General features: G+C 40.4%; 1 protein-coding gene across 4 annotated transcripts in view; it reads right to left on the bottom strand.

Moving 5' to 3' along the window:
• NPNT (nephronectin) overlaps positions 1-17,679 on the bottom strand; it is an 80,028-nt gene extending 62,349 nt beyond the window's left edge. For 2 of the 4 annotated variants that reach the window (XM_004748129.3, XM_004748133.3), the window contains exons 1-3: positions 17,466-17,679; positions 15,203-15,303; positions 227-277 (exon numbers count right to left, since the gene is read on the bottom strand). In XM_004748129.3, coding sequence (XP_004748186.1) covers positions 227-277; positions 15,203-15,303; positions 17,466-17,536 — 223 coding nt within the window. In that variant the 5' untranslated portion in view covers positions 17,537-17,679. The remainder of the gene's footprint in view (positions 1-226; positions 278-15,202; positions 15,304-17,465) is intronic. The other 2 variants (XM_004748132.3, XM_004748134.3) reach the window with 1 other exon arrangement.
• Between the last annotated feature and the right edge of the window lie 2,696 nt (positions 17,680-20,375).

Raw genomic sequence — 20,375 nt, 5'->3', positions numbered from 1 at the left:
AACTGAAAGGGAAAAGTTTAATGTAATAACTGAAATGAAATGAACTTGTATAATTATGAACAGAATAAACACATCTCCAAAAAACATAGTTTTCCCCAAAATTGGCAACTCAAAAACACAACTAACATTAAGTTTTATTGATAGCTCTGTAAAGTTATTATCTAGAGGTTATGCCTTTCAAGACATAGATTAGCCAAAATTATTTCAAGAAATATGTTCATCTAACCTTTGAGCTGGCACCTTATCCTGGCTAGTCTCTGTCTTAAGACGTAGAAAGCTGCAAAACAAATGTCCAAAAAAAGAAATTCCAGATCTTTTCTCTGTAAGGAGGCTGGACTTGGGTATTTAGCAACTTGTTACATTCCCGGAGACTTACACATATTCAACGCTCAGTGCTTTTCTGAAATAAAAAAAAAATCTAGGACATGTTTAAAATAGTAATATTTTAGTCACCATTTTGTCATTCAAAAACATTCTGTAACAAAAATATTGACCAATAATTGAAGTTGTGCTATTCTTTCATAGTCCAAATTCTAAATCAGAGTATTTCGGACCTCTTGCAGCACTGTACCTTCCAATCCAATTTTTCATTTTCAGAATATTAATTTTGGTTCCAAGAGACAGTATCCTTTTATTTAAATGAGTGTTGGACAAAATATCTGAAAAAAATTAAAACTTTGGATCAATTAATAACCAAGGATGGTAGTTTTTTAATTGATAGATCTTTACTTACCTGTTTCTTACATACTTTGTGTTCCCTTTTCTCTCCAACTTTGGGGAGGAAATGTTAAAATTTGTTTTTTCTTTCCTTCCACGGCATTTTCTTCTTGCATGGCTGCTTTGGTTGTCAATAGCAACAAGAATTACCGTGAAAGCTCAGCCATTTCACTTGAAGATACATAAATAACCCAGTTTAACGAAAGTAAATGGAAGAATCTTGAAACAATACTAATCGTGGCTAGGGTTTGACCAGCTTAGAGGTCCTAGAGGTAAGGGAAGAGATGATTTATTACTTCTCTGTGAATTAACACCTTCCCTCTTTAAAGCATAAAATATTCACTTTTATTTTTGATTTGTGCTTTTATTTGCATAAATCAAAGTTAGGTGAATGAAGCCTTCTTTGGGATAATAGCAGAAGAGAAATAGTCCAAGACCAAATTGATTCAATTAAAGTAATAATTTAACTATTGATCCAGAATGATTGTTCTGTATTTTTCAAGGCCCACATATTGTTATATATACATATATATCTGTTTGTTAGAGGTTTTTTTTTCCCACATTGATTAGGTTCATAACAAATTAGTGTTTTGTATCTATTGTTATTTATGTTGTTAATTTTAAAAGAACTCACCATACCTTGATGTTAACACATTTCTTAAAATAGAATAATGAAATATATCAAGTACAATCTTAGCAAAAAGCTGAAAGTAAATCAAAGCATAAATTGCAAATGACATTCTGGATCATGTATTAAGAAAAACTGGTTATGGTTAGGTATTAAAAGGGAAAATATAAAAGGATACCGTTTCTTTAATACTCTTTGGTTGCCAATTTTGAATAATCTAATTTATCAAGAAAAATACATTAAATGGTTTTAAATAAAGGTAAACAATAAAGAATAGCAAACATCATTATTTTCTAACTAGTTACATTAATACTAAGCAGCCAAACAGTTCTGTATAGTTTATTTTTGTCTTATAATATCTTAAAGTTGGGTCACATTTCTCCTACTTAATATAAATCAGCCTTGACACACACAGATTTAGTAAATTTTATGGTATCAATATGTGCGTCCATTAAATAAGATTTCTAGCATGAAATTTTAGCCCATGTCGCCTATTTTTAAATTTGCATTTTAAAACTATACAAAACTGCATTTTAAATCAAAGCAATGTTAAACCCAGAGTTGATTATTTCCAAGAAGGTTTTGAGGTCTATTTTCTATTGATGCATAAGGAAATTTTCACAGGCAGTGGTCACCATAATTTTTGTGAAAGCTGCCCCCAAATAAATACCCTACATGTATTTTTTATGGTATAAACTCCATTGGAAGAAGTGCTAAAATAAGATTCATTAGTAGCAAATAATGTAGAAAAATCTGTCCCATCATCTCCTGATATTACAGCCACTGTAAACAGCCATAGTAGTAAACATATGCGACTCTGACAGCAAAGCCACTCATAGTTTAGGAGTTTAGACCTCTCTCCTGTGACCTGCCCCGAACCAATATTTCAGTTCATCTGAATGCTGATACCATGCACTTTGCTGAGGGCTCTAACCAATAACAGGCATAGTTAAAAATAACAAGCACTCTGATGCTTTTATGAAATTGTGAGAAACTAAGTCTAATAATTCAATTAAATCTATCTAAGTAAATCTGGTGAAACTAAACCATTTGGAGATTAGTTTTCCTAGCCTGCAAAACACAGGTTTTCAGAATTGAAATTGGACATTTAAAAAAATGAGGGCTAAGAAAGCCCTAAGGAACTGGCCCCATCTATTATCCACAGGTATGCCTATCTGCTAGAATATAGTTTACTGTAAATTTAATTATAAAATGCCCAAATGTTAGGCCAAGCACAACCTTTGAAAAGGAAATAATGAAATACCCCAGACTAATAGGACAGATAAAATTACCACATGCTCCAGATAGGAGTCACACATGCCTCTTAAGCAAAGAGCACAGCCTGACATATGCACATTTTCACAGGAGACAAACGCCAGGTACATGCATGAAAGGGAAAGGTCCTGCCTGACCCTGTCCTCCTACCTCCCAACCATAATCTGCAGCTAGGAAAAGTAGTAGCTCTAAAAATTTCTCTACACCCCAACCTTGAATTTCACGCTGTATTTCTCATTGTCAAAAAATTTATACTAGCCCAGGAAACTCTATTCATAGACAACTCCCCCATGCCAGATATTTAAGACACCAAGATCCAGGACAAGAGATCCCATGAATAGCATTTTAAGTATTTTGGATAATCCTAACTTTCAGACCACTACTTTTTAAGTATTAGAGCTATAGAATTCATCAGAATCCAAAAGAAGATTAGAGAACAGAACATATCTACAAATCATTTCTTTATAGTTTTCCCCCAATTCCCCAAATAGTTTCCAAAAAAAAATAATTCTGCATTAGTTGGGAATGTCTATATATGGGAATGTCTTAATTCCTGCCCATAGATACCAAGATATGATGAACATTTAATTCACTGATGACTTTAAAACTCAATCCAGAAATAAATAAGTAAAAATAAAAATCCAAGGGACAAAGGACTTTGAACCACCATTATCTATGTGAAACACCATGAAGTATTTATGTAATCATACGGATATGGGACAGTTTATCCAGTAGAAACTATTACCATAGTAAATGTGTATGATATAAAATCAGCTATAAATACCCATGCATGTTAAAATATATATATATATATATATATATATATATATATATATATATACATACAGCTAAGTGTAAACTGCAATTTGTGTTTCTTCTATTTGCTATTTGTTGGCATGCAAACATTTGGCAGGTAATTATTAAGCACTTACAAATCTTAATGTTGAAATGAAAGAGTACCAAAGGCTTTAGAAAAATATTTTGGGTGGCAGGAAGCTTATATTTGGATAGTCTATCTGTGGAACTAGTTTCTGTAAATGTCGCAACACATACCTTTGACCATTTAGGGATCTCTCCTAGAAACTGAGTTTGAGAACCCTAATCTATGAAAATAAGGCAAATATTTTTGAAAAACAACATAATTTTTGAAAAGGTAAGCATAAATCGAGAAATTTCCAATTGTTTCTTCCTTTGTGTATACCAGTGTAAATTTAATCCATGATGACATATTTCCTAAAATCTGACCATAAATCAATACTATCTATAAAAGGCAACCCCAACCTTGTGATAGGATGATGTTACAATAGGAAAACGTGTCAGCTCTGGAGAATTTATTATCAGTAATCTACAGAATGGTTAAAAAGATACTGACCAAATGAAGTGTTCCATTTTAAAATTTAATTGACTCTAGGTTATCCACATGCAAATAACTGATGGCAAATCCTTAGTCTCAAACTGCCTCTCCCCGTACATCTAGTACATAAGCAAGGATGTCTCTCTAGCCTTTAGTCAGGGTATGGTGGAAAATGAGGGTCTCTAATAAATTATAAAATTTTTTTTTAAGATTTTATTTATTTATTTGACAGAGAGATTACAAGTAGGCAGAGAGGCAAGCAGAGAGAGAGAGGAGGAAGCAGGCTCCCTGCTGAGCAGAGAGCCCGATGCGGGACTCGATCCCAGGACCCTGAGATCATGACCTGAGCCGAAGGCAGCGGCTTAACCCACTGAGCCACCCAGGCGCCCCATCTAATAAATTATAAATTTTTAAATTTATAATGAATATATAAATAAAAAAGGTTTTTTTCTTCAAAGTCTACTGTATTCTAAAGCCAAGAAATTGCCTTGCCTATTCATATCTTTTTCCTTGCATAATGACAATAACAAGTTCACTTCACATTGTTTATTATTAGACTAAGTTAGAAGTAAAATTATTGAGAGAATCTATGAAAGAATATGGAATGAACACAGATATCTGGCACTATTTTACCACACATAACATTTTATCCGATTAAGGCTTTAATGTATTCTTTTATGCTGGCTTTATTAGTAATCTTATTAGAAAATTCTATTATGACCACAATTATATCTTTAATTATGCACTACTATTAATTAAATGATGATATCAGAAAGCTGAAAACCTTTATAGCATTAAAACATAAAATTTATGGGGCACCTGGGTGGCTCAGTGGGTTAAGCCTCTGCCTTCGGCTCAGGTCATGATCTCAGGGTCCTGGGATCGAGCCCCACATGGGGCTCTCTGCTCAGCGGGGAGCCTGCTTCCCCCTCTCTCTCTCTGCCTGCCTCTCTACTTGTGATCTCTCTTTAAGAAAAAAAAAAAAACAAACATAAAATGTATTTAATTTGATATTATTTAACTGAACTCTATACTTTGTAACACATCAATTTTTAGTAACTGGGTGTACATTTTGCAACTAATTCGTCCTGGTAGATTTCCAAGAATGCACTGTGAATCACAATAGGCTATGCTACTAACGTTTTTCTATGGTTGTAGTGACTGATATCATTTTGAAATTTTTTCAAGCCAAATTATTTTGGCTGTATTCTATTATCTTTGATAACGGATTATGTATTTGTTCCCATGACAGAATAGAAGGTTTTGGCTCTAAAATGTAAACTCCTTAGCTCCCTTCGAGGTTGACTGACACAGGATAACAATTCTCAAACCGGTTCGATTCCCGGGGTGGTACAGATCTCTGAGAAGAGACATTTAAAGCCTCTGCTTTCTTTCTCTGCTTCTCCCAAGGAAATGGGGTACTTCCTGGATTAGTGTCCTCTCAAGACACACACTGAGCTATCTTGCTTTGAGAGACAGGCTCTCTAAGGACATGTGTCTATCACTGTTTCAGGTTCCATTGACCCTGGGGCTTCATGACTGCAGGAGAACCAGTGCTTCCTCACACCCCAGCGAAAAGGAGCTAAATTTGAGGCTGGTTAGGAACATGAAGAATACCTACCACAGATTCTGCTTTGAGTCTATTCAGGCCTAAGAGGCTTATTTAAAGCAGTCCTTCATGAGATCCAGGGAAACTGGGATAACAACTAAGGGTCATTTGGGCTCCTCTGCATATCTGTAACAATCCAGAGCTTTGGGGGAAATGAGCACTGATCAAGGAGTTTGTTGTTTTGGGGTTCACTGGCCCTATTTCATGGAACAGCTCAAGTAGGGTAAATGATGCCTAGAGGCAATCTTTATGCCTTATCTCTTATTCCAAGCCATAATTTGCTTAGAGATGAATAAGACCATAGCAAAATTGTGATGAACTTTTATACTGATACCAATGAATACAAAAGTTAACTCATACAAGATCGATATTAAAAAATTCTCCCACTGATTTATTGACAGAACCTCCTTATACTGGATCACAGGAGATATCTACCTACACTCCAATCACGACGACTTTGGATACGCACTGTACCAAGTGTTGACTGATGTTTAAAATACACGAAAGGAAGGAAATATAAAGCGTGTGGCGGGGGGGAGGTATGGGCTAGACTTTAATAATACAGCAAACTTCAGGATGTTGTTAGGGATCCTAACTTAAAACTGCCTTTTCTAACCTGGAATTGTCCATTAAGCCCTAAAGAGTTCATGAATCACAGCTATTCTGAGCTGGATTGAGCAGAAATATCAGAAAGCTAATGTGCGGATAATGCTTCTTAAACTTCCATGAACTGCACTGTTAGAGTAGGGGGGCCTCATCTTAGATCAGAGCATCTTCTAGGAAACAGCTTTGTACAACCACCACTGGATTCATGACAAATGTTGCTATGGCCCCTTCCCCTCCACCATTCAATCCCACTCTGTTAAGGACCACATGAAAGTCTTCTTTCAGAACTACATGTGGGAAAAGCCATAATTTCCCCCAAATAACTGGTCTGATTTTCCCCTAACAAACATCATGAATTATATGAGCAGTAACACTTTTTTCTTTTTCTGTTGGCTACCAGAAGCTAAGAGCGACATTACAAGACATAGTTAGGATCCTATGCCTGACATATCTACATGTCAATAACTCTCCTCCTGCCAGCTTACCTTTTATTGTCTCTTTTTTTTCCCCTCCCCCAGCCCTCGTTAATTCTGTTTTCCTATTTTATTGCATGCATTCCTGACAGCCACTTCATATCCTCCCCCAAACAAAGTAGAAGATAAACAAAAAGAAACAAAGGAACAAATTCTATTTCTCTTTTAAACTATCTTCTCAGGGAATCAAAAATAAAATGTGGCTGAACAGAAGGTTTCCACTGTGTAAATATTATCCATGATTTAATCTCCTTTAAGTGACAAATTTTATAGAAGATGGTTTATAAAAATGAAATGAGTTCTCCAATTACTGTACTTCCATAAAAATAGAATGTCCCTATAAATCTCCCACATCCAAATGTATATAACAGTGATGATGAATATGCAAAGATATTGACTACAGCACATTTCATAAAACCAAAATGCTGAAAATCACCTAAATATGCACAAATAAGAATTTTTAAATTAATTAGGTATTTACATCTGGTGAGGTATTATACAGCCATTTAAAAGAATGAGTCAGGGGCGCCTGGATGGCTCAGTGGGTTAAGCCTCAGCCTTTGGCTCAGGCCCTGGTCTCAGGGTCCTGGGATCAAGTCCCGCATCGGGGTCTCTGCTCAGCAAGGAGCCTGCTTCCCCCCGCCCCTCTCTCTCTCTGCCTGCCTCTCTGCCTGCTTGTGATCTCTGTCAAATAAATAAAATCTTTAAAAAAAATAATAAAAGAATGAGTCAGGTTTACATGAACTGATAAGGACTGATATCTAAAATGTGATACATGAAAAAAGAAAACACAGAATAGTTCTTACTTTATGCTACCAACTTATAAACAAGAATAAGTTGCAAATGCTTACAAATCTCCGCAAAAAGCAGTAAGAAACCGTTCCAGGGATTGGAATTAGGTGTCAGGGAAACGGAAGTTAGAAAGACTTACCTTCACTACCTTCTCTCTCTCTCTTCAAGTCTTTTAATTTTTCACTTAGTCATGCATTTATTTTGTTAAGCAAAATGATTTTAAGACATAATTAAGATAAAGATTAGAATCACTAATGGAAATGTTATGCCTTGATTGTCTTAAAGTCATTTTATTAAAGTATTTTGACACAACAATATTTTAATGTTTCCTGAAAATCTTTTTATAACAGGTCTCCCAAAAAACTTTATTCAGACACCAAAATTCTACATAATCCTCCCTAATAATAAAAAAGAAAATCCTCTATACAAAGTGATAAAAATTATGACTGACCTATAAATAAAAGGTCAATGAATTAAGCAATTCTTTAAAGAATGTGTAAATCCTTCTTACAAGCAAAAAGGACTTCATATCCATAAAAAAATACACAGCCAATTGTCAGGATGCCAGGTAGAAATCCTGGCAAATGGACAAACCACATTCCATCTTCCCAGTATGAGCCAGCTGCCTCTGTTCCCAGAGGAAACAGAAGAAAAAGGAGGACAAAGGTCCTTCACTGACCTACCAGAGAGGCTTTTGGGAGAAACAGGAGGGATCAGAGTATCCTAGAATTAAGCAACAGATCAGATTCTGGATATGGAATTGCCAGAGCTTTAAGTCAGCACTCCAGTCCAGTCTTTTCCATAACTATTCACTACCAAATAAGAAACCACTTGGCCAGTTGGTCAAAACCACAAACGTATATACCATTTGATCGCACATAAAAAGTTACCTTGTAGAAATACTAGCACACATTCAAAACAATATTTCTCCATTGTATATTTCAAGGTTACTTATTTTAGAATTGTTTGTATTAGTAAAAGATTAGGATCAACACAAATGTCCATCAATAAGAAACTGATTAATAAATTATGATATAGCCATGCAATGGAATACTATACATCCGTTAAAAAAGCAGGCTCCTCATGTACTGATGATAAATAAAGCTTTCCAAGACACACTGTTAAGGAAAAGGAGCAATTACAGAACAATGTATACAGTATACTTTCATTTTTGTAAAAGAGATGGGGTAGAGAAGAGAGAGAAATCTGCCCATAAATATATAAAACCTTTCTGAAAGGTACAAAAAAAGCTGATAATGTTCATTGTTCTGAAGAGGGATACTTGAGGAAATAAATGCATTTTTTTCTCACAAAGTAAGTATTTTTAAAGGATTGATGGGAAAAAAATTTTAAACCTGCATCAAGTTGGTGGGAAAGGGCTGAAACTATGTGTGTGGTGCTGAGGAAGGAGGGGGAGCACCGAGGATGAGGCCATGAGAACCCTCCTCTCCTTCCCTTTCATCTCCCACACGGTGAGTATCTTCCATTACTCACTAAGAGATGCTGCATGCAATCATTCAGCATCACCGGACGATTGCTTTAAAAGCATGCAGTTGAGTAAAATAGACTCAAAATGCATATAACCTGAACTCTACAGATAAAAAGCACTCTTCAAAAATGCTGTCTATTACCTTTGCTATAACAGAGACTAAAGGAGGAAAAACACACCCATGTATTTTGAAGCTTATGGGAAAGTTTTCAAGTAGAAATACAATGTTGCTTCTGGGGCCAGAAGTGCCTGCTTGGTAGCAATGAGTACACCTGTATTCCTTCACTTTCCATGGCAGACATCTCTGAGGCCAGGATCTGAAGTCAGATGTAGCAGCAGACCTTGCAGCAACTCGAGTTGTTTCCCTTTCCGTGACCTAACCTCCCAGCTTAGGAAGTACCAACGTTTCTAATCCATAAGGGCTAAGACCCCCCCAGATTAATATTAAGAGACGATGGTAGAAAAGGAGTATATTTTAAGAGCATTACATAAATAAAGATAAATTCCAATAGGAGAAAAGACGAAGGAACTAAGTAATTTCTGTGAAACTTAACTTTCAACACTACACATACTCAAAACTATCTGTTTGAAAAGGTCAAACTTCTTCGACACCGATTTTAGTTTGGAATCTACATTCCAAGACCACTTGAAGTTACCGAAAGTACATGGTGTTCTTAAATAAGCTTTTCACAGAAAGAGGTAGTTGAATAATCTTAATCAAAAACTTCACTTCCTCAGGACTTGGAGCAGGTAGTGCTAAAAGTAGTTATAGGAGTGCTAAAAGTAGTTATAGGAGTGCCCACTGCCTTGCTTTTATTCCTACCTGGGGAAAAAACAAAGAAAAAAAAAAAACCAGAATCTGCATTACCACCACTCAAAATAGAGAAGGAAGCTAAAATGACATTAAGGCAGTGAACTGTGCTCAGCCTCATTAAGGTGACCCCAGGACCTGCTGGCCTTCTACAACATGGCTCTGGGCAGTACAGCCTACCTGAGACCCCCAGTTATTCCTGGACTAGGTATGTATGGGTCTAAGGGAGATTAATTATAAAATGCAAAACCACATTCAATGGAGGTCATCATAGTTGCTGCCTCAAAATGGAAAGGCATTTACTAGGTATAATCTCTCTGTGAGGGAAACCCTATGGTCTTCAAAGCCAATTCCAATATTTCTCATTTACTCTAGATTATTTTAAAGAAAGTGTTCAAAATTTAAATAATTAAAGAAAGGTACAATTTATACAATTTTGTGACTAGGAACAGGAAACCAGTATAGGGAGCAAAAATTAATAAATCACGTTCCATTTTCACTATTTTTTGGACCCAGATACAAGTAATGAATAAAACGTGAAATTTAAATGTTTCATTTACAGAATCAAAATCTCTGCTTAAACTAATAATCTTTTCATTTGAAATACAGAAATTTAACAATTTGCTCTGTCTTTCAAAGGTCCACATTCCTGAGCCAGTATTATATATTATCCAGCAAAATTATTTAACGACTTCAAAACAGTTTCAGAATAAATTACTGCTTCTCCGTCCCCTGTTGCACTAACCTATACATTTATTTAACATTGATAAGAATTCAAAAGTTTCACTTTCCCTGACAGTTGTACAGTTATAGCCTTTACTAACCTCAGGGACGGGGTAAGAGGTTTAGAACTAATAAAGAAAAGTCAAACTCCAGATACAGGTTTTACATCTTTCCAAATTTTTCAGAAAAATATACCAGAACATCTGCATTTTGCCTGGTTTTAAGGAAAAATGATACAAAATCACCCTAATTCACATATTTCCTTCAGAAACCACAAACTGCTTACTGATAGTCAAAGAACTCAGAAAATAGCTTTGTTAAAACCTGGAACTTGTATTTTTAATTTTTCTTCACACCTCTAAATAGTGCCTTCCACAGAAACACTACTGTCATAGCCACATACACAGCCAAATCTGTAAGTCAAGTAAACAGAAAAATCACCATATAGAAATACAATATATAGATCCTCGATACTCCTTCTATATTAGGGAAGCTCTTTAAATAGTTAACAGGTATAAACATTAATGACACTCACGTGTCCCAAACTATCTAATGCTTTTAGTTAAGAGTTCCACAGCATACACAGTTGTTTTTTAAAATAAAATACACAAACCTTGAGAAATCGTTTTTTACAGAGATCTCCACTTGGTAGGAGAAATTGTTAAAATCATTAAAGTGAAATGTATCATTAATATGATGGGAAAGTGAAGGAATAGAATAATTACAGAACAAGAAACAAGTACTTTGTGACAATCTGAGTAATTAAGATGCAGTGGGTTGTAAATCTGTGACTATCAGTGTTCGTGCTTAAGAAAATCTCACTTTACCACAAAGAGCCACATCAATAGTTGATAAAGATAAAGCTCAAGACAACTGGAAAATCAAGTTTTGAATTCTCAATGCATAGGGACCGATTTATGCGTCAGAATGAAGGTGGGTGGGGGGATGGGTGAAATAGGGAATGGAGAGTAAGGAGGACACTTGTGAAAAGCACCAGGTGATGTATGGAAGTGCTGAATCATTATACTATGTACCTGAAACTAACATTACACCTTATGTTAACTAACCGGAATCTAAATAAAAACTTTAAAAAAAAAAAAAGAATATAAAACAAAGAATCAAAGGATAGAAAGAAGGTAAGGGTATGACCTCTAAAAACTATGAAAACACAACCTGACTAGGTCCTGCTTTTTGCAACCGGGGAGGAACGGTGGGATAGAATGTCAGGTGGCACAGGCAGGAAGCAGAAGATAGCTCCTATGCATGTCTGGGTAGCATCCTTCCTTCCTCAGTCCCAGAGGGAAGGACGAGAAGTCCGGCTGAATGCGGCTTGTGGCTGGACACCGTGACCAAGAGTGGGGGCTGAGCAATCCGAGCTGTATGCAAAGTCAAGTGACCCCAAACAAGGCCATGGAAAGGGGAGTAGCAAGCATGTTCTATGTCAATACATCTGCTTGTCTCACAGCAAGAGAGTCAAAACATCTTATATATGCTGGGCCAAATGGATTAAACACCAAAGGGTCATGGCACTAGAATATGAGATATAATAAAAAAATATATATAATGAGGGTATGGCCTCCCCGACTTACACATCTTCTAAGGGATAAAGTGGGAGCTTCTGTGTCCAGGTGGACATAGCTTACTTTTGCTTTGCTGAGCTAGTCTGAAGGAAAATTCCTAAGTGAATCATTGGGAAAAAACAAGAACCAAACCTTTGCTGAGGGAAGGAGAATGCTCCTCATGGGTAAGAACTCTGAAATGATCTGAGGGTCGGAAAGACAAAAACAATTTTCACCTTAAATTTCCCAGAAGCTCTTTGGAACCTTTGTAGGTAGTCCATTACCAGGTATAAGAGTTAATGAACAGCGAGCATTTTTTCCTTGAATAAATGGAGGGACAGAAGTTTCAATTTCATAAAAGCTTCCTTTAAAAACTAATCAGGAGCTTTCTGTTTGTCCCCAGCAAGCCTCTGTTTGGTGTTCTTCCTACTTTGAGCTGACCTCTGGCCCCTACATTCCTCTACCTGTTTATAGCAAAACAAAGACAGGGGAGCTCTAAGCTGATGGGAGACATTTGGACCATCTGAGATTCTGGAAAAAACAAAAACAAAAAAACACAAGTAAACATCCATCTTTGAACTTGTTTTTACAACTCTGCCATTTATAATATTAATGGTAATGATCCACCTTGCTTTTACTAATTTAAAAGCATTTTATTTTATTGTACATGGAGAGTCTTGGAATCATTGTTTTTATTTTGGCAGTAAAATACAAAAATACATTTATCATGCCTAGAAAACAAAGAATCTGATAGCATGGGTATGCCCCATTCCAGAGCACTCTTTCAAAAGCAGTATTTCTTTATATTTCTTTACTTTCATCAAACATATACATAACATTTACTCTGTGCCAGGAACAGCATTAAGTGCTTTATGAATAACCCATTTACACCTCATTTACGGTTCTATGAGGTATTATACTATTTTATATCCATTTCAGAGATGAGGAAAATAAAGCACAGAGAAGTTGAATGACTTGCTCAAGGTCACACAGCTAAAAGGGGTAAAACTGAAATTTAAACCCAGGCAGTGTAGCTAAAGTCCACTTTCCCCTCCATTATGTTTCCTCTCAAACTTTTCACCAAATCTAAGTTGAGATAAACTCTGATTTATGCAAGATCATCTTAGACGTTTTTATAACATCACCAATCAATGACTTGTCATTGTTACAGCTTCCTCAGATTCTCAAGGAATACAAAGGAATACAAAGAAAGAAAAGATAAATACAATCAAATATTACACTTCACCACTTTGCATTCTGTTAGAAGCAAAACAAAGATATAGAAAATAATAAAACAGTGTCTCATCTTTGCTGGGAAAGCTAGTTTGCTAGGAACTTACTTGAATATTTCAATTCAGTAAGCCACTGTAACTTGGAAAGGTCTTTACACTCATTCAAATTCAGAATCACCCAGCTGGTGTATACCAGAGAAAATTTAATTACATGTAAAAAGACAGAACAGCTCAGAGAGGTTGTTTCTGGGGAATTCCACAGTTGATGAACCTCTCAGAGACAGAGGAATTTTCTCCTTGGCATTCTTAGAGTGCATCTGGCAGAGTGTGTACATACTCCTACACCCCTGCACCCCTGCCCCTGCCGAATGCTCTGGCACTCTGCCTCCAGAGAAGGTGTGCTCCAACTGTGCTCAGGGCCTTCTGCCAAAACAGCTTTGTCCTAGGTAGGCCTGGGGTACTGTACACACCCGAAAGCACTCCAACCTTCATTTTGGGAGTACCCTGCCAATTAAGGCAGCAAAAGAGGAAATTATCTCCATTCCTGCAAAGAAACTACTCATTTGTTTAAATGTGGGAACAGTGTGTGTGTGTGTTGGGCCAAGAGAAGGGTCCTCTCTTCACCCTTTGATTGTCAAAGCCTGATTGCTCTTCAAATACCCCTCCCTACCCTGGTGGCCTCCAGCTGTGTGAATACTTCCAACACCCTGTGTAATGGGCAGAAGACAACTCCACCAGGTACCGTTCTTCTTTTGGACCATCTTCCCTTAAAAACAATTAACCAGTAGGGCACAGTCGCTTTGCCTAATTCTTTTGTTTTACTGGAAACTAGAGTTACCATCATCTCCCCTTATAAAAAGGGTCAATGGCCCAACCGTGCAAAAGTCTGGCCCAGTGGCTTGCAGGTAAAAGACAAACATTAATCCGCTTTCCTGTTCCGTATCCAATGAGGGATGTCAACCCATGACCATTACTCTCCCTCCTCCTCAAAGGAGGGATAGACGTGCACAATTCTCAAAGATGAAACCAGCTGTGGGAATTCTTAGCTTTCCTAAACTTAAATCTACCCAGTTGCTCCCACCATTAACATGTCTCTAAGGCAAGCTCTGCCCTGTCCAGCTCCAGCCTTCTTCAACCCACCTTTCTACTTTTCTATTACTCTAAGCTCCTTTCTCACGAACAATGAAACACTGGGATCTAAGGAATCCAACTTCGTTCCCATCATCTCACCAAACACACCAACCTAGCACAATGCCCCAGAAATTCACTCGATAATTGCAGATTTTCTCATAGGGGAAGTGGAATATAGTTTTGAGATCCAGATAAAGTTGCAAAGAACAAATTTCTCAAACTTCCAAGTTGTGGCTCTGATTTCTACCATTAAAATATCCATGGAAAAGGTAAATATCAGTGTTCTGATTTGGCCCTTATTACATGATTACTTCTAGAACTTAAAAATAATGCTTTTTCACAGGTGTTACTTATTATGGTGGGTGGTCCATTTAGAACACAGTCAATACAATCTGACTTCAAAAAAATAAAATAAAAAGGTTTACAAATAGGCCACTTTCCACAACAGGTATGGTAAGGATTTTATTAGTGCTATAAGGTTCAGAGTCTGTTTAGTGTAAATACAGTCTAGACTAATTATCTCACCCCCATCTCAGAGTCTGGAGCACAGAAAAGGTCTGATGAGAAAAGAGGAGCTGGAAGTACTGGGGACAAATGCTACAATAAGCATCATAGGTGGTTCTCTGAATAACAAAGCAGGCAATTTAGGACTGTTGCCTCAGGTTGAGAAGGGGCAAGAAATGTGGGAACCACACCACCAAGTCTTGCTCAGTAATGAGCCCAGTGATGTGCAGAGTGAAGCCATGTATGATGGTGGAAAGCCGCACCTCTCAGGTGGAAAGTCCCTGGGGGATGATACTCACGCTGACACTGTCCCCAGGACCGGCGGGCCCAGCCCCAGCAGCAGTCAATTCTCCCACCATAACGACACAGGCCAACTGAAGACACTATTTGCCTGGGCCACCTACCAAACAAAAAGATTCAAAATAAATAAAGACACCTTTGAAATTAAAAAATATTTTCCTGTTATTATTTTTTTTTAATTAAAGTCACACCCCACAATTTTTGATGAACTCCTTCATGCCTGCAGAAATTTAAGGATAAAACATATTCACGAAAATAGTTCTGCTGTGATCTAATTCCAAATTTCAGAAAGTTAAACACACACACTACACACAGGAGTAGGGGGAAAGGGAGCGGAAGACCCTTTCTTAAATGGAAAAAGCACCAGCTAAAACCAAGAATTCTCAAGGCTGACACTCACAGGGTGGCTTCTGAAGCTTGAAATAAAACAGATTCCTCAAAGACCCACACCTGTTACTTGGGGGAAAACCAGTTCTGACTGATTTATCATAAACTGAAAAGTATTAAATAATAGGACATGTCAAAGCCAAAAGAAAAAAAAAATTCTGCCTTTTATTTCTGCCTTAGAAAAGGGCAGAAAGATGGGAGCGTCCTCAAAATCAAATGACTCAGACCTCTCTGCAAGACTCTTGGGTAGAAAATGTTCCCAGAAAAAAATAAAACAGTATAAATAAAACCAAGAAGAGTTTAAAGGGTAGCTAACATCTCAAGTGTCCTTGGGGTTTGAAACTTTTCTGCATCAACAATTCATGTTATCTTCCTCACTCATGTAAATAAGGGCTAAAAGTATTCAATTTCAGTATATAACCAATTTATCCACCAGAATCCACTTTCACACCTTATTTGGTGAACCTTTTCTTTGTTTATATTCACACCTGACTTTCTGCCCCCAGAGGGTCAATGTTTTAATTGGCTGTTTTAAAATTAAAGCTACCTTAAAATCTTGTGCATAACCATGTGATATATTTCCTATTGCAAATGTGTGTGCCAGAAATGCACAACATACCCGACTCTGAGCAAAGAATTGCTTTAATAAAATAAACCAGCCTCTGGCCGCTCCCCAAATTTTCTCAAAACACTCCTAATCTTTCCAATTCCTGGTTCTTTTCTCTCCTCCTATGCCCTCAAGCCCAAAGTACAAAATAACCCCGAACTCTGGATTTCCTCCGACCAGGTGGTAAACAAGCGATTGCGCTTTTCCTCCTCAACGCTCCGCTGGCTCCCCCGGTTCCAGTTCGCCTCCAGGTACAAGAAAGCTAATCAATCGCGGAACTGATTCGTTCCACGATTACAAGTGAAACAGGTGCGGCTGTCTTTAGGGAGGCGCAGAGAAATACGTGGCGGGGTCAGAGCGGGGGTGGAGGGGTGTTCTCTGAAAGAGGAAGCCTGGATGGCGGCGTGACCCGGGTTAAAATCTCCCCCGGCTGCTCCAGCCTGGTTCCGCGCGAGCAGCAGCGATCGGCGCTCGGGGCGGGTCTGGTCTCTAATTGCACGGAGGTGGGGTAAGCGAGCACGCCCTCCTGACCCACAGACACACACAAACAGACACACACACAGTCGCCCGAGCGGATCCCGCGGCGGGGCAGAGCGCGCCGCGCGCCGCCGCCAGAGGAGCGGCTGAGTGACAGCGGCGACGGAGCCCGGGTTGTTGGAACCTGTCAGAGCACGCCGCAGCCAGGCTCGCCCCAGGTCCCGGAGCTGTGTGTGCGTGCGTAGCCGTACACAAACACACACGGGGCGCTCCTCACCCCGCCCCAGTCCTTATTTTAAGTCCTCTTCCCTCAAGAAAACCAAGTGCGGAGGCAGACGGGTCCTCCCGGGAAGCCCCATCGCCCCTACGCCCCCGCCCTTTGTGTGAGCGGCCCCGACAGCGTCCAGCCCGGCTTTGGCCCCGCCACCTGAAGTTGCGCGGCTCAAAGAGCCGTCTACATCCCACGCGAGAGCTTCCTGGCCGGCGGGGTCCTGGGCATCACCTGGGCTTACGAGGCTAGCCCGCGCCCTCCCAGCCGAGGTGCGGGGCTCCAGGAGCCTTCCCACTCCTCCCCTGGCCCCAGTCCCCGAGCCGGAGGCGCGGCTGGGCTCCCGGACTCTCAGGGGGGCGCCCTCCCCAGCCTGGGACGGCCGCAGGTTGCGAGAGCAGTTCGACGGCTCTCCTCCCACCGACGGCCAGATGGCCGCGCAACCCGGCGGGAAGAGGGGACCCCAGCACCGCGAGCGCGAAATTAGCGCTAGAAGAAGAGGGCGCCCGGTGGCCCCACTCACCTCACGTCGAACTCGGCGGCCGCCTGCAGGTAGAGCGAGGAGCCGAGCACCAGCGCCAGGAGGAAATCCATGTCGGGCGGCGAATCGCGGGCGGCAGCGCCACGGCGCGCGGGGAACAGGTTGGGGGTGCTGGGCGCGGAGGAGAGAGGCGCTCGTCTCCTGGGCTCCGGGAGGAGTGCGGGCGCCGCCGCGACTGCAGCTGCTGTCGGAAGAGAGCGGCGCGGCGCGCAGCCGGGGCAGGTCTGCGGCGCGACGCCGGGAGCCCCCTCTGGCTCCCTCCCCTCGAGGGGAGGTGCTGCAGGGGGAGCTGCGCCGCCCGCGGGGAGGGGCGCAGGGGGCGGGGGGCGCGCGTGCGCCTGCCTTGCCGCCCTCGCAGCGCGGGGCCGCGGGTGAGGCCGCTTGGCCCCTCGGCGGGAAGCTCGGGAGCCGGAGCGCCGAGGGAAGCGGCGTCTCTTGAGGGCCAGCCAAGTGGGGCGAGCGCCAGGCTGCGAGGAAAGTTGCAAGCCCGGCCTGGGCGAGGGAACGCTGGGCGCTCAGCAGGAAAGGGTGAGCCGAGGAGGGAAGGGGTCCGGGGCGTAGGTGCGCGCTCCGCGGGTTCCGCCCGAACAGGTGGCGACCGCAGGGGCGAGCCGTGGCTTCCACGGGAGGGCGGAGAGGCCGGAGATGGGAGATGTTTCTGGGGCAGGAGCTGAGCAGTGTCTAAACGGAGTGAAACCACAGCACGACTGACGACTTGGACAAATTAGCGGAGGCAAACTCCGGGAGTTTGCTTCTCCCGCAGAGTTGGCAAAGGCTTGTTTTTTATTTTGTAACCAACCGAAAGAAATGTTTGGCTCTCCAGTCGAGTTTTGTAGAAGGAACGTGCAGACTGTTTCTGTCTCTGCCAGCTCAACTTCGAGCATTTAGAAGAATAGCAACGGCTGCCCCTCCAGGGGCACGTGCAGGCCAGAGAGGGCGGGCTGTAACTACTTAGCAGTCTGTGGTGTCTGATCCTGGGGAGAACATTTAGAAACCATTTTAAACAATCATTCTGTTATTGCAGAGTAAATAATAATAATGTACTACGACTGTTCAAATGAAAATACACAACGATCATCCTAAAATGCATATTAAAATATTATCCATTGAGTCACCCCTCTTCTCAAACCCTGTCCCAGTGACTTCCTGGTGCAGAGATGTGCCATCACTCATATCTCTCAGACCTTGTCTCCTGTTCTCACGCTTCCCCTAGCCCATGACCTCCTTGCCTTTCTCACAGCCTCCAGGTATGCATGCCCCTGCCTTTGAGCCATTGACTGGCTGATACTTCTGCCTGGGCCCAGATATCTGTGTTGGTTTACATTCTCACTTCTTCAGGCTTTGCTCAAATGTCACCTCTTTGAGGAATCCAACCATGACCACCCAAATTTAAAGTTGTCCCCTCAGGATGCCCCATGATTTGGTCTACTTTGTCTTTACTCCATACCCCTGGTCTTCCAGCATCCTGTATAATTTGTTTCCTGATTGTATGTCTTCTTTCTGCTAGAATGCAAACTCTTCCAGGGGCCTAGTTAGTGCCTCTTTGTTAGTGCCTAGAACAGTGCCTAGCAGGCTGTAGGTGCTCATAAATATTTGTTGAATGAGTTTGTTACATTACAGACCTTTTTTCTATCTTTGTTTTCTTTTTAGGAGTTCTCCAACTTCAGATTTTTAATGGAAAGTTCTGTGGCAGGGTGATCTCACTATCCAGATTTCTTGGTGTGTATAAAAACAGGAATTTTATGCAAGAAAAGGAAAAATAATGGTTTCAACTTAAACGACTCTTTGATTTCCAAGTTGTTTTCTGTTAGCAAAACAAGTTTCTATTTTAATCTCAGGAAATATCCATGCCAATTCAGGCTTAGGACATTATTTTAGGCAAACAGCTTGGTGTCATCTATTTCAGATCTTTCTAATGAAGTCCAAAAATGTAGGAGTCAAAATATTTTTTCTGCAGAAAATCAAATTTTTGTAAGTGTAATGTAGGCTTGGTTCCAGGCTCCAGCGGCTACTCCTTAGCCATTTTCTTTGTTTATTGATTCCTGGATTGGATTTGCAAAGACGCTCTAGCAGAGCAACGGATGAGTATCAAGAAGGGGCTAACCTATAGGCTAAAAGCTGGAGATAGAAGGAAAGGAGGATAGGTGACAGGTGAAAACAGGACGGTATCTGAAGCACAATGTAATGCCTCATCAGCAGGCCTTTTAGCATTTTTTCCCATATCTTTTTCTTTGGCTTAGAAAACACTCCATTCATCTGCCTTCTTCATTTAGACGATCCACTTGCCCTTTGGATCCAAGTTTGGCTGACATTTACCCAGGAAGCCTTTTCTGAGTCTTTTGCTAGGCTGAGACTCTTGTGGGATAATTACAACACTATGCATCCCATACTATCACTTCAAAAGCAGTGTGTGTTTCATGCATTGCTCCGCTACCACTCTGAGTTCTCTGAGACAGTGACCAATAGGAAGGCACAAGTCCCGGCACAAGGTTTAAATTCAGTACATATTAAATGTTGAATTGGATTGAATTAATTCTTCTTGGTGAACTTTAACTTCTCCCCTGAGTCCGCAGAAGGTGATTAGATCAGTCTCTGTTGAATCGTGGCATGAGGAGATGCTAAAGGATTTCCAAGGTCTACCTGGTTAGTATGCTGCAGCTCTGGCCCCCATTCCTGAAATGAGGTGAAGCCCCCATGGGAGTGACAGTCCTGAACAGTCTTGAACACAACCAGCTCAAAACAGTTTGCCTTTCACCATATCTGTACGTTTCCAAGGTTTCCCACTGGATAATGCCACCTTGCAAGTACTAATTGCAGTGTTCTCATTCACAGATAATTATCACTAATCACAATGTGATACAGATAAATAACAAAATAGGATCACCCAAGCAC

Source organism: Mustela putorius, unplaced genomic scaffold (genome assembly GCF_011764305.1).
Source record: "Mustela putorius furo isolate JIRA1106 unplaced genomic scaffold, ASM1176430v1.1 tig00003871_pilon_pilon_pilon, whole genome shotgun sequence".
NCBI classification, from domain to species: domain Eukaryota; kingdom Metazoa; phylum Chordata; class Mammalia; order Carnivora; family Mustelidae; genus Mustela; species Mustela putorius.
The sequence above is the reverse complement of the archived record's forward strand: the minus strand, read 5'-3'. Positions and strand labels throughout refer to the sequence as shown.